At 44.1% G+C, this 13,131-nt stretch overlaps 1 protein-coding gene across 1 annotated transcript in view; it reads right to left on the bottom strand.

Moving 5' to 3' along the window:
- The window catches only part of CHMP4B (charged multivesicular body protein 4B), a gene marked incomplete at its 5' end in the record, with an annotated part of 41,665 nt that extends 28,736 nt beyond the window's left edge, over positions 1-12,929 (bottom strand). The window contains one exon of the mRNA XM_084248351.1: positions 12,740-12,929. Within this exon, the coding sequence (XP_084104477.1) occupies positions 12,740-12,929 (190 nt within the window). The remainder of the gene's footprint in view (positions 1-12,739) is intronic.
- Between the last annotated feature and the right edge of the window lie 202 nt (positions 12,930-13,131).

Here is a 13,131-nt window from a genome sequence, read left to right as displayed (position 1 = left end):
CTGCCTGTCTACCTTTGGTACATTACCTGAAATACTCTCAAGTGGAAAAAAAGTTGCTGCTCTGCCTCTACCCAACTGCCCAGGATGTGCTGGGCTTCAGAAAAAAAACAGAAGGATAACCAAGAAGTAAGGAGAGAAAAGGTGGTGACCCTTATAAGGGACCAGCTCCTCTAACCCACCTCATTCCCTCGGACAATAATGGGTAGAAAGCCTACCAAAGGGAAACCATCGGAGTGCTGCTGGAAGATGGCTACTAGATCCCACAAGCTGCTCTAGAGAAAGTGTCCATTCAGTACGTGCCTCAATAAATTTAACCTAACACAGGTTCTTCAGCTAGGCAGCCAGGGCCTTCTCAGGGAGGCTGCAGCCTACCTTTCCATCACTCTGCCTGAGCCACCACTATTCCTAACCAGCCCCCATGAGCCCCCCACCTCTCCTATACACATACACAATGTGTTCATCTCAGTATCCTGGCTCCCGAACACCAACTCGTCCCAAATCTTGCTCATCTGTGTCCCATACAGTCCCTTCACAAAGACTCTTCCACTGTGGTCTCTCAAATCGTTGGCCAACCTGTGTGAAACTTAATTGTTGAACAAACTTTTTCTAGCCACCATCTTCAGAAACAAACATCCCTTCCTGGGATACCAACCAGAGTCCCAGCTCCTAAATCTATGAGTAGCTGGCTCTCTTTCAGGGACCATTTGTGAGGCTGGGCCACTCTCCTCTTACCTCTGCAGAAGCTAGTGTTCTGAGATAAGTAGCTTTGGAAACACACACTGTCAACTTCAGGCCATTATTTTAAACTCCTCTTAGGCCCATGCTCCATTTGCCAACTAATGCTAGGAACTTAAAACTTGTTTCCAGCCAAATGCCTCTTCTTTTGTCACACATGCCCTAGTGTATAGCTGCTGAGAGCTACACTGAGGACTCTGGGTAGCCTGTTGGCTTTTTATTTCTACAAAGTGTGGCGATTTCCATCTCAAGTATGGAAATCAAGAAAAGCTCAAAGTCTCAAGCCTGCTGTTCTCTCAGATCTCATAGTATTATGCACCAATTGGTTTACAACCTATGGGTTGTGAGTCCACGGAGTTCAGTTATCACACCCCTGCTCTGTGAAAACTGCCTGCACACTAATGGTGGGTACATCACACAATAATCTGACCACCTATTATTGCTTATGTCAGTCGTAGTTCTAGGATAGAGATATAGACAATGGGTGTTCAGTGATATAGACAATGGGTGTTCAGTAACTATAGCTTGAAGGGAATTATGTATCTTCTCAAATAATGGGTAGTAAAAGTACAACTATTACTACATGACCATCCCTGATATTTTCTGGAATCGAAAAGGGCCCTCCAACCTGAAAAGACTGAGGACCTCTGGCTGGTGAAAGTCTTGGATAGGAAGGAATTAGATACAGGTCCCAAACCTAGTGAGACTCCATAATGCAGAGCCAGGAGACCCTGAACTGTCTCTAGATCTTGATGTCCTCAGCAGAAAAACAAAAGCACAGGACTTAACAAAAGCACAAATACTTTAATGGGTATTCCCAGCTCTGCTTTTTAAGACCCCTCACACTTAGGTCAGTTTCTGGACTAGACTTATACCTGGTTGATTTGACCATTCTTAGAGCAGTGGTCCTCAACTCTAGGAGCTTTTAGCACTGCTTGGAGATAGTTTTGGTTGTCTTAACTGGAGGGGGAATGCTATGGATATCTGGTGAGTAGAGGCCAAGGATGCTGCTAAACATCCCACAATGCACAGGACAACCCCCCACAAGAAAGAAATGTGCGATCCAAAATATCAATAGTGCCAAGGTTAAGAAACTCTGCTCTAGAGGCCAATGAGAAAACAAGCTCATTGTGGTAAACAAAATGGAAACCAGGCTGGGAAATACACACTGTTAATGCTATAGTGGATTGTGAATGAATGAATATAGTGATTAAAGGTTCTCAAACCATTTCAGACACACATGAACAGTCTCCTCTTCATCTTCTCTCTGGCACCAGTTCCACAGCATACCCAGTCACTCTAAGGACCCCCCAACCTCCTCAACCTGACCCATACCCATGATTGACACATAGCCTTGCTGAAGCTGGCAATGGAATCTGAGAGTGACCATTAATAAGTATTAATACAAGGATGGTGGATGCTGTATTAGTAAAGCACTAGACTTGGAACCTAACTTAACTGCTTTGAGCCAGTTTCCTCTTCTGCAAAATGGGTTTAAAATCACGACCTGCCCTATCTATCTTATAAAGCTTCTCCTGAGTATCAAAACAAGATCATTTACATGAAACTGCTTTGGAAGTCAATGCTATGTACTAATGTGAAGTATGCCCCTGCAGAATAACAGGTGCTCACATTGTGAAGGGAATATTATAAAAAGCTATTTCCAATGACAGGATTTTGTCCATCAATAAGTTATAAGTATTCAAGACTATGGAGTCCTGGGCCTACGAAAACACCAAAGATGAAAGAACTCATTGATACAGCCCGCCTAGGGATCCCCAACATTCCTGGGTAGGTTCAGTGAATCATGTAATCTAAAGCCCAGCTTTCTCATCTCTAATGAGGGGGTTATAATACCATTCATTTGTTGAAAAGATCAAATATGATCAATTTTGTCAAGTACATTCCCAAAGATTAGGAGTGGGGGGAGGCAATTTTTCAATTTCTGAAGATTTTCCTTCAGAAAAAAACTTTTCACTTTGTAATATATATATATACAGTTTTTAAAGATTTATTTATTTATCTATACAAGCACTGGGTACAGTGAGAAGCGCGGGAGGGTGAGAGAATTCACCAGAGCCAGAGCAGGGAGCAGAACAGGCAGAGGGACCGAAGTACACTGCTGAGGGGAGCAGCAGGCAGCCGGAGAAGTCTGCGCGCCATGTGGGACCCTCGCCCGGCGACTGGGGATTGAACCGGCGCTGCAGAGGCTGCGGGCAGCTTTGCAGCCCAGCGCTCAACCGCTGCGCCACCGGGGAGGCCCTGTAACATAATTTTTTTAAAGAATGGTGAGAATAACTTAAGATGTATCCATATGAGCTGTCCTTTATACCTCAAAAGTTACCCTTAAAATCTAAGCATGAGAAGGGCTGTCTAGTCAACAGTCCTATGGCCCTGGCCCACGATAAGCAATAAGATAAATGCCAGGCTGGTATCAGCTTCCTCCTAACACATGGCCACAGAAGGCTAACAGAGGGCTTCATCAGAGTACACCCAAATCTTGTAACTCTAGGCTGGCCATGCAATCTGCAACCACTTAACTACCCTTGTGCAAGACTCTAAAAGGAGAAAATGCACTGGAGTGGTGAAAACAACTAATTCACTTCATGGAGAATTAAGAAACTAGCAATTATTTTGAATTTCAAATGTTACCCATGTCAGTCAATGTTTCCAAGAGCAATGAACACTAGGGACATCAAGCTGATCAAACTCCTCACCCTAATGGAGTCTCTCAGGTGGCAATTCCTTTCAAGCAGGGGAGAGCTGTACTGCAAAACACACCTACAAGTCTTCCCATTGCTTTTACAATTATCAGATCTTACAAAGATGACAAAGAAGGAACTTACAGCTCCTGCTTACACAGACAGTACAGAACTCGCTTCTCAGGTTTATTGTTTCCTATTTCCTTTTGTGGAAAGTGAAACAACTGAAAAGCTATCTGCAACCATTATCAGAATGAACTATACTTCAAATTTAGTATGCTAAAGCTAAATCTTTTGTAACTAGGCATTTTACTGTTTTTATCCCCCCTTCTGATTCAAATAAAGTGCTTTTAAAAATGATTACATATATTTCTATATTCCTGATTGTTCTTTCTGAAAAACTTTTCCTATTAATTCAAAGTTTGAAGCACTCATACATTTTGAATTCCTTTTTGTTCCAACATTTTATTACTCTCCACCATAACTATTTAATAAGGCACAGATTAAAGCAACATGTGGGCACCTGTACACATACACACAACACACATAGCTGTTTTGGCTGCCTCCACTACACAATTTGTACTCTGAATTCTGAATATGCATCTAGGACAGATCACACTGTACCCTGTTGTATCGCTGACTTGTCTGTCACTCTAGCTAGACTGTGAAGCAATGCCTGTCTTCATTTCTAACTACCTATATGCCGGTATCTGGCATATAGCTTTAACTAACATACATATTTATAAAACGGATTAATTAATGAAGCAAAAGTTTCTAGTTACCTTCTTTTAAAACTGACCATCTGAAATAAAGTGCAAATGTATAAGCTACTCTAAGACCAAAAAGATCTAGAATCTAAATAGATCTGGAATCCCTAAATAGCATACAATATCCAACTGTTTCAAGTCTTCTACTTTCCTTTTCTCAAATACTATTTATGACTCTATACTCAATACAGCTACATAAAAGCAAAGGTTCTGCAACTTCTAGTTATAACTGTCAATTTGAGATGGTGTTATACACCAAACGTGAGTGTTTACACCCAGCCCTCACTCCACCCCACATATTCCTACTGTAGGGACTGCCTACTCCTTCCTGTAAGGACTAATACAAATGATCACACTGTCACTCCTAACCCTAACTGGGGCAAGTGCTTCTTCGGATTTCCACTGAGCTCCATTATGAGTGTTCCTTAAGTCAATTTTGGACTTTAGCTACTCCTGTCCTAGGTTTATATTCCCCCACAAAGAGTATGGGCCTCCTGAGAGCAAGTTCGTGAGGCAGGTCTCCTACTTGGGCAGAAAACACTGACTGAGGAATGTCTTAACTACTTTGGGACACAGAACCTCTTGCCTCTCAGCAAACTAAACCACCCTGACTGTTTAGTGGGGAAGAAATTGTCCTCTACAGGGTGTGCCAAGGCCCAGGTCAAATGCCCTAAGCAACCTGGTGCTTGATGTTTTTTTGATTTATTTTTTGTTTCTGACTTTTTTTTTAGAGATATGGGGATGAAAAGAAGATAATGTTTTTTTACTCGGTTTCAACCCAATCAGGAATCCTTGCTAAGAAGTTCAGTATCACCCCCAAATCCAGAAAAATGCCATTTATAGGATTGAATAAGATTGATGATAAAATTCCCTTACTGATCCTCTCCTACCATCCCTATACTATATTATCCTTCTCTCTCAACTTTGAAGTTCCTTTTGTTTTCTATTTTTTTTTGCGTAAAAGAACTGGGGTGTAGGCCAGTGGTGCAGGGGGTGAGAGGATTTACCAGAGACAGAGTGGGGAGCAGAGCAGGCAGATCTACTGATACACTGCTAAAGTGAGCAGTGGGCAAGACAGGAGAAGTCTGCTGTGCCATATGTGGGTTACTCCCTGGCCGGGGATCGAACTCAGGCCGCAGTGGTGATAGCGCTAAGACTTCACCCCTAAGCCACCACAGAAGCCCTTCCTTGTATTTTCTAATTTTACTTTACCCATCAGCTTCTGAAAGGAACAGTTTTACTTAGGAGGTTGCAAGACTCCAGTGAGAAAATAACTGGGCTACTTAGTTGTGATCACATTTTTTTCTGAGAGCACCACAGATCTGTTCAACTGTAGGATCAACTGGGCCAGGCTGTGTCTTTTTCACTGCCTGGAAATCCACATGGCATCTCAGATGGTTCCTAACACACTCAACAGGCTCTCAGAGAACATCTGTCCCTCCTGATGCAGAAAACTGGTAGAATAGAAGAGTATCAGTGCCATAAAAACAAAATAGGAAATAGCCACAAAGTTACTAAACCAAAAACCACAACTTATTGAAAAAACCTTTCTGGTAGAAAAAGATATGACTTTAAAATTTTCATTTTCTAGCCCTCCCAAGTGGATCTAATACCCCTTGACCTGGGGTCCTTATTGGACATAAGCCAATGAGCCTCACTGAGTGGAAATTCTTTCTTTACCAACTGGTCCCCACACCAGGCAGTGGTAGACCATGAATATGGGAACTGCCCCTTAACTTACTACCAGGGCTGCCAGTGTCTGACAATCAGTGGGTCCTCATGAATGACAGCTTGACAAAATGCTTGTCAGATATCCAGATGACCAGGTCTTTCATGAAGAAGGCTTTATGCCATCAGGAGGACATGTGCTTAAAGTACTTTTCCAAGCAGGGAAAGTCAGATTTCTGTCAAACCATCCACATTCTGTAGCCTTCTCAAGTTTGCGGATGCCTGAAGGTATTTGCTAATAGGTTGAACTGGCTAAGAGTTTAATCTCTGAGCAACAGGAGGAGTAAACAAACTGACCAGGGACACAGCATTCCTGAGTGTCCAGGAATGCATATTGGCATGGGTATATTAAGAATGTCCAATATTCCCATTGAATACCCACAATAACTGCAGAGAGGTGTCTCTCAAACTTTAATGTGCATACAAACGATTCTGGGATTCTCATAAAGATGCAGGTTCTGCTCTAATAAGTCTAAATGGGGCCTGAGGGCCTCATTGGTGGTCTAGGTGTTAAATCTCATTGCTATCACCACTAAGGCCTGAGTTGGATCCCTGGCCAGGGAGCTAACCCACATATGGCACAGCAGACCTCACCTGTTTCGCCCACTGCTCCCGCAGCAAAGTATTTCAGTAGATCCATCTATTCTGCTCCCCACTCTGTCTCTGTTGAATCCTCTCAGCCCCTCTCTCATACACCCCAGTTCTTTTACAAATAAATAAACTTAAAAAAAAAAAAAAAGTAAACCATTCAATCCTTCAGCTAAAATTTCTTAAGAAGGGACAAACATTGGGCCTCCCTAGTGGTTCAGGGGTTAAAGACAGCACTATCAAGCTATCGCCAGCCACTGCAGTATGAGTTCAATCCTGGGCCGGCCAGGGAGCAACCAACATGGTACAGCAGACCTCACCTGCCTTGCCCACTGCTTCTCTCAGCAGCGTATTTCAGTAGATCTGCCTGTTCTGCTCCCCATTCTCTCTGGTGAATCCTCTCCTCCCCTCCCCATACTTCTGGCCTGCATCCCAGTTCTTGTATGCAAAAATAAATAAATCTTTAAAAAAAAAAAAAAGGGCGAATCAAACACTAGGGTTCCTAGATATTCATTCCTTTACTAATGAAGGTCACAGGAAAGTATAAATGCTTTTAAAAAGAAATGCTTGCCCTGGTGGCACAAGGGGTTAATTCTCAGCATTATCAAGCGATTTCCAGCCACTGCAGCTTGAGTTCGATCGCTGACCAGGGAGCTAACTCACATATGGCACAGCAGACCTCTTCTGCCTCGCCCACTGCTCCCCGCAGCAGTATAGTTCACTAAATCTGCCTGTTCTGCTCCCCACTCTGTCCCTGGTGTATTCGCTCACCCTCCCTCACCTCTGGCCTGTATCCCAGTTCTTGTATAAATAAATCTTTAAAAAAATAATAAAAAATAATGTCGTTGTTTAGTATCTTCTCTTTCACTTCAGTGACATGGCACAAAACAATTCTGGGCAAAAGGACTACATTTTCACAACACTTTTCCTACTTACAGGAATTCCTTAAGGCCCCAAGAGCTCTGCTGTCCTCCCAGTTAGCCCTGGCTTTCTTCCTCAGAGATGTATAGCTCATGCACATCCTCACAGGTTTCTCCAAGACCTTACTCCCCACACTCAAACCCAATTCACAACAACCCAAGCCACCCTTAGCAAAATGTTCAGGCTCAAAGGTCCTCACATTTAGCTAAACTTCAGAACAAAATCTATCTTGAATTTATTTTTGAAGTATCAGTGTACTATACTGAATTTCAAATCACATTATAAACCTACTGGTATGCACTTAAAAATATTTAATCTTCCTGCCAAATGAGGCAAGAAAAGATTTTGTCATTTGAATCAAAGGCACCAGCATGTTTGGACAACCAACACATAAGGCCTCTCTGACACGCCATCTGTCTTAAGAGTAAACCAACCCAAGCTGGCTAACCATTTCTTCAAAAAAGAAACTTAAGCATCACCAAGGGAAATACCCACTGCTCAGTTCCCTGGGTGGGTTTCAGATTTTCCATCTCAGGGCCTCTAAGAGAGGAGATCCTGCTGGTACACATACCATTAAGATATTGTACTTTTCAACCTGATACTTAATTCCAGAGAACCAAAAGGCTGCATTCCATATATATTTAACTTATTAAGATATCTTCCCACATGCTAACATTTTAGAGTAACTTTAATAAACATGAGAGAGCCAGCCTGGTTCCAGCAATGAACAGGATTTAATGAAGATGTATTTCCCGGAGCGCCTGGTTTCTCTGCATCCATCAGACACTTTTTAGCTGAACCTAAATTAACCTGTAAATGAACTGCTTGCATTCATAAATTCAACAGAAATGTACCAGTATAGTGTGTCTGAGATACCCAGTCTCCATTTTCCAATCTCATAAAGTTCTCTTGTTAAGCTAAAATACAGTCCTTTCTATATAGTGTTTTCATCTCTATTAAAACAGGAAATCTGAACCACTTAGGGTTACAATGCCTTAAGAAAATAATCTTTGATATTTGATCAACTGTTAGGAATAAAAGCAACAGGGTACTGTCTAGGAAGTTACCAAAAAAAGATGTAAGTTTGAGTGATTTTTGTCAGCTCACCAAGACTGCAAGCCTGACTTCCATCCAGTTCTCAGTGAAAGAATTTTTCCATTTTGAAAATTAAACCAAAGTGTGATCAATAATAACTTTGTCAGAAAAGGAAAGAAAAGTATACTTTACAACCTATAATGTACGACACTTTTTCATGTGTTATCTTAGTTAATCCCTACCAAGGTCATGTGAGATGATTATCATTTCCACTTTAGATGAAAGGAAAGTAACAATATTTAAGGATGGCAGGGACCCTGTCTAGTTTCCCTATATTCCCAGGGATGAGACTGGGACAGTTTAAGAACTTGCCACATACTTATGCATGAATACATGACTATAGAAAAGGAAATTTGGGGGAAAATATGCAACCTAAATTGTGCTCTAGGTTCCTAACAGAAACCACTGCTACAGCACATATGCACAATGCAAACAATCTACTCAAAGCTTCAGAGTTTTGTTTCCAAGGATGATTTTATCATTTTTCCAATATGTATGCCACAAAGAAGGAAGCCACATTCACCTACACACTCCACATGCAGGGCCTGTTTCACTTCTATCCCTCCCCCCATCCCCACCAGCACCACACCTTACATAGGTGTGCATTTAACAAGCCGAGCAGATGACAAAGGTCATGATGACGCCTCCAGCCATCATGGGAATAAGCAGAACACAGACACTCATCACCAGAAGAACTGGTCTAAGTCGACTCACATCCTCTCTTGGGCCTCATTTTCCTCCTGTCCAATGGGAATAATAGAACATACAAGATTGTTTTCATTCATTTAATAAATACTGAGCATTAGCCACAAGCCAGGTACTGTGCTCGGTGCTGGGGACACAGTGATGAACATGACTCTATGTCATGGAGCTCAGAGACTCAGGAGATGCTGTGAGACTCACATGAAAAAAGGAGTGTTACAAACTTGAAAGGACTGCATGATGATGAAATATTACTCCTTCAGGGTGTTTCCCAACTTGGTTAATGGCATCACTGTCCCCTCAGTTGTCCGAGCATAAACTTGGGGATCATCCTCCACTCCTCCCTCCCCTTCATCCTGCCCACAATTCCAATAAATCACCAAACTCCTTTTGATTCTCCGTCAGAAGTCTCTGACATGTATTACTTTCTGTCTGGCTTTCCATGCTTCTACTCGAGGGCCTTTGTTCCCACCTGAATAACTACAAATTCCATTGTAATAATGATAATGGCAAGCATTTATTGATCACTGACCTAATGGCAGGCACTGTACTAAGAGCTTTACATGTGTAACATGATTTAACCCAACGAGGTAGATACTAGTACCCCTATTTTATAAAGGAGGAATCTGAGGGGCAGAGTAACCTGCCCAAGGCACATAGCTAGTAAGTGACAAAACTATGGCTCAGGCCAATAACGATGAGAGTCTATTCTTATTCCTCACTGGATTCCTGCCCTTAAGCCTTGTTGGCTGGTCTACACTCCTACTTATGCTGCTGCTGGAGTAGTCTTTACAAAATCCAAGTTGATCTGTATCTTGTACTTTAAGATCATCAATGACTTTTCAGCATCTCTGGGTCAAAGTCTAAAGGACACAGGCCACTACCCAGTATTATCCACCTGCTGCCCATCCCCAGCCTGCTCCCCGACTCCTTGCTGACCCATTTCACATCCTACTCTGATGTCTTCCTTGGCCTTTCCTCTCCAGACAAACCTTACTCCTCTGCAACCTCAGCCCTATGTACACAAGTTTTAGTAGTGACTGCCCTTCCTCCTCTCCCCCTTCTTATACACACACACACACAGACACACACACTTCTAACCTTGAGTTTTTGGAGGCAGGCATACTGTATTTTCACTTCTGATTCTCCAGGTCCTAGCACAGTAATGCGTGAGTAAGTGAATGGTATGTGGTAATGGTAACACCTCATAGCACTATACTAGCAAGCTGGTAAAAAAATCTTCCTCCCTGAGGATGCTAAAAAGAATGGCACATTACAACAGCTCCTGTCCTCTCAAGCAAATTCAAGACAACAGACTGCTTTCAGCAGTTATTACAGCTAGGATTTGGCCTCCACAGTCGGCTGGCAGCCTCTCTCCAAGCCTCTTGAAAGCCAACTCAATCACTTCTGAAACTGCAAAATTAAACTAGCTGTAGACCAAAATACAACAGGAGAACTGCTCTCTCAGATGGGAGATGAAGTAAGCTGACACACCTCCTCTACCACCTGCAATGGGCAAAGTGTTCCAAAACCCAGACTGGTAAAAACAATGACTCCAATTACCATGAACAGCAGAGGATCCTGACTGAGGGAAGAGTCATCAGAGAAAAAGTTAGAGGCAGCAAAATTTAACCCTACTCTCCATTCTCAGAGATCCAACTGGAGCCCAGGCAATAACTGGATGACAGCAACTGCCTCCTCCATGGTCTCCTCGCTCCCACTCTCACCCACCACCAATCTACTTTCCAAAGCCCAGACAGATGGTGTTTTTAAAACTATCAATAATTAGGACACACTCCTGGAAAGCACCCTCCAACAGCCTTCCATGTACTTGAAATAAAATTTAAACTCTACCAGGAAGTTCAAAGTCCACGCCCCACCCACTTCATATCACTCTCCAATCATTTCGCTCCAGACATGGAGATCCTGTTTATTAAAACAAATCATCCTCTGGGCCTTTTTCTCTCCTGCTTTCTCTGCCTGGAAGACTCCTCCACTAGATTTTTACAGAGCTGGTTCCTTCTCAAGGCTCAGTGCAAACTGGACTTTTCCAAAGAGGCCTTTCCTGATCATTCTAGCTAAAGTGGCACCCCTTCCCACCCCATCACTCCTAGCAGATCCTCTTTGTCCACTTATTACTTGGGAACAATGTTTTCTTCATTTATCTTCCCATCTGTTTCTGTCTCCCCCCTCATTAGGGTGGAAAAGATATTTTGTTCACCCTGTGAATACAGTGCATGCAGTAGCACTGGAAACATTTTCCCAGAGTACTTGTTAACTATCAGCAGAGGAAAATCCTCAGTTTGGGTGATTTTGTTCTTAGGTTAGAACAAAGAAAAGATCTATTTAGCCCTTCCTATATCCTAAGTGCTGTAAATCCATGATCTTTCTTTCAGAGGCAAATTAATTAGCTCAAGGTCATACAGCTAAGCAAAAACAGACTTTTCCATTAAATACGTGTTTGTGCAGCTCCTAAATCCCTCTCTCCTCTGCCCATCTCTGAGGGGGAGGGGCTGTCACTCTATGATTCATACTCATAGTGCCACAACAGCAAGAAAAATCAAATATTCCTAAATTGCTTTATAGCTATTACAACATTTCACATTCACTAAAAAAACCACAAAATACTTGCCCGAAAGTCATATAATAACATGAAATAAAGTAAGTGTGCCTCGAAATTCAATACTGAATCCTGCCCTGAACTCCCAGTAGTGGGGGCTGGGGAGGAATCAGTGCCAAGGGAGAAACGGAATCCCTATTTCTTATTCAGAGGGATAGGAAAGAAGTGAGTCACAGGATGAAGGCTTGTGCTACGTAAAACTCTGATAAGACCTGCTATGAGGCAACAAGAAGTGACTCAAAAAACTGGAAGGCACTTTAGGCCTCACTGAGGCTAAACACCAGCTGATGGGTTGGGGGATGAGACTTCAAGAAGGGAAGCAACTTGCTCAAGTTCACTCAAGTGAACAGAGCCGGAAACAGGGGTCTCCTCTTTCCCCAGTACCATTCTCTCCATCAAGGGGGCTTCGCAAGGGGAATTATGACTCAGGGGGACGGGGAGAGGCCAGGGCTGGACTCCGCGGAGGGGTCGCGAGAGGGCAGGGGTGGGATCCAGAAGGACACAAACGTTAGGATGAAGGGCAGAAACGATGAAGAGGACGGCGGCGACAGTACAAGGGAAGATCGAGAAGGGCAGGCCAGAGGAAGGACGAAAATGCGGAAGAGAAAGGAATTAAGGGCGGAAGAACGTGCCCCTCGGAAAGGCCCTGGCAGAGTTGGCATAACCTGAGGGGAGACAGCTAGAATGACAGAAAGTCTGACGAAGGGGGAGTCCAAGGATGGGGGAGACACTGAAGGGAGTCACACGGGCAGGCGTCCCGGGCCGGGAAAGGCACGGAACAGTCTGACCGGCGAAGAGTTCCAGACTCTAAGGCGACTAACGAAGGTGGAGCCCAGGCCCGGGGAGTCTGAAGGGGTTCTGGGGAGACTGGGCCGTCTCACCGCGCTTGTTTTTGGTGCCGTGCTTCTTGGCGGCCGTCAGCTCCTGCTCGATTTTCTTCTCGAGGAATTCCTGCTTCTTACTTAGCATCTCCTCCGTGTCCCGCAGCCGCTGGATGGCCTCTTGGGGGGTCGGGCCGCCCTTGCCCGCCTTACCCCCTCCCGCCCCAAAGAGCTTCCCAAACACCGACATGTTTGCTGCTCGCCGCGCCGGCCTGCGCCGCCCGCTCCGGCTCGGCTAGGCTCCGGCGCCTGCTCCCGGCCCCGCCGCTCCCTGCCGCCGCAGGCCTCTCCGCCGCCTCCACCCGCAGCTGGGCCCAGCCGCGCCACCTCCCACAGGCCCCACACGCCCTGTCCGGCCCGCGTCAGGGCAACGCGCCACTGACTACAGCTCC

The sequence above is a fragment of the Talpa europaea genome (genome assembly GCF_964194135.1).
Source record: "Talpa europaea genome assembly, chromosome: 11".
Taxonomy (NCBI): domain Eukaryota; kingdom Metazoa; phylum Chordata; class Mammalia; order Eulipotyphla; family Talpidae; genus Talpa; species Talpa europaea.
Note: the sequence above shows the minus strand (reverse complement) of the source record. Positions and strands in the feature narration are given on the sequence as shown.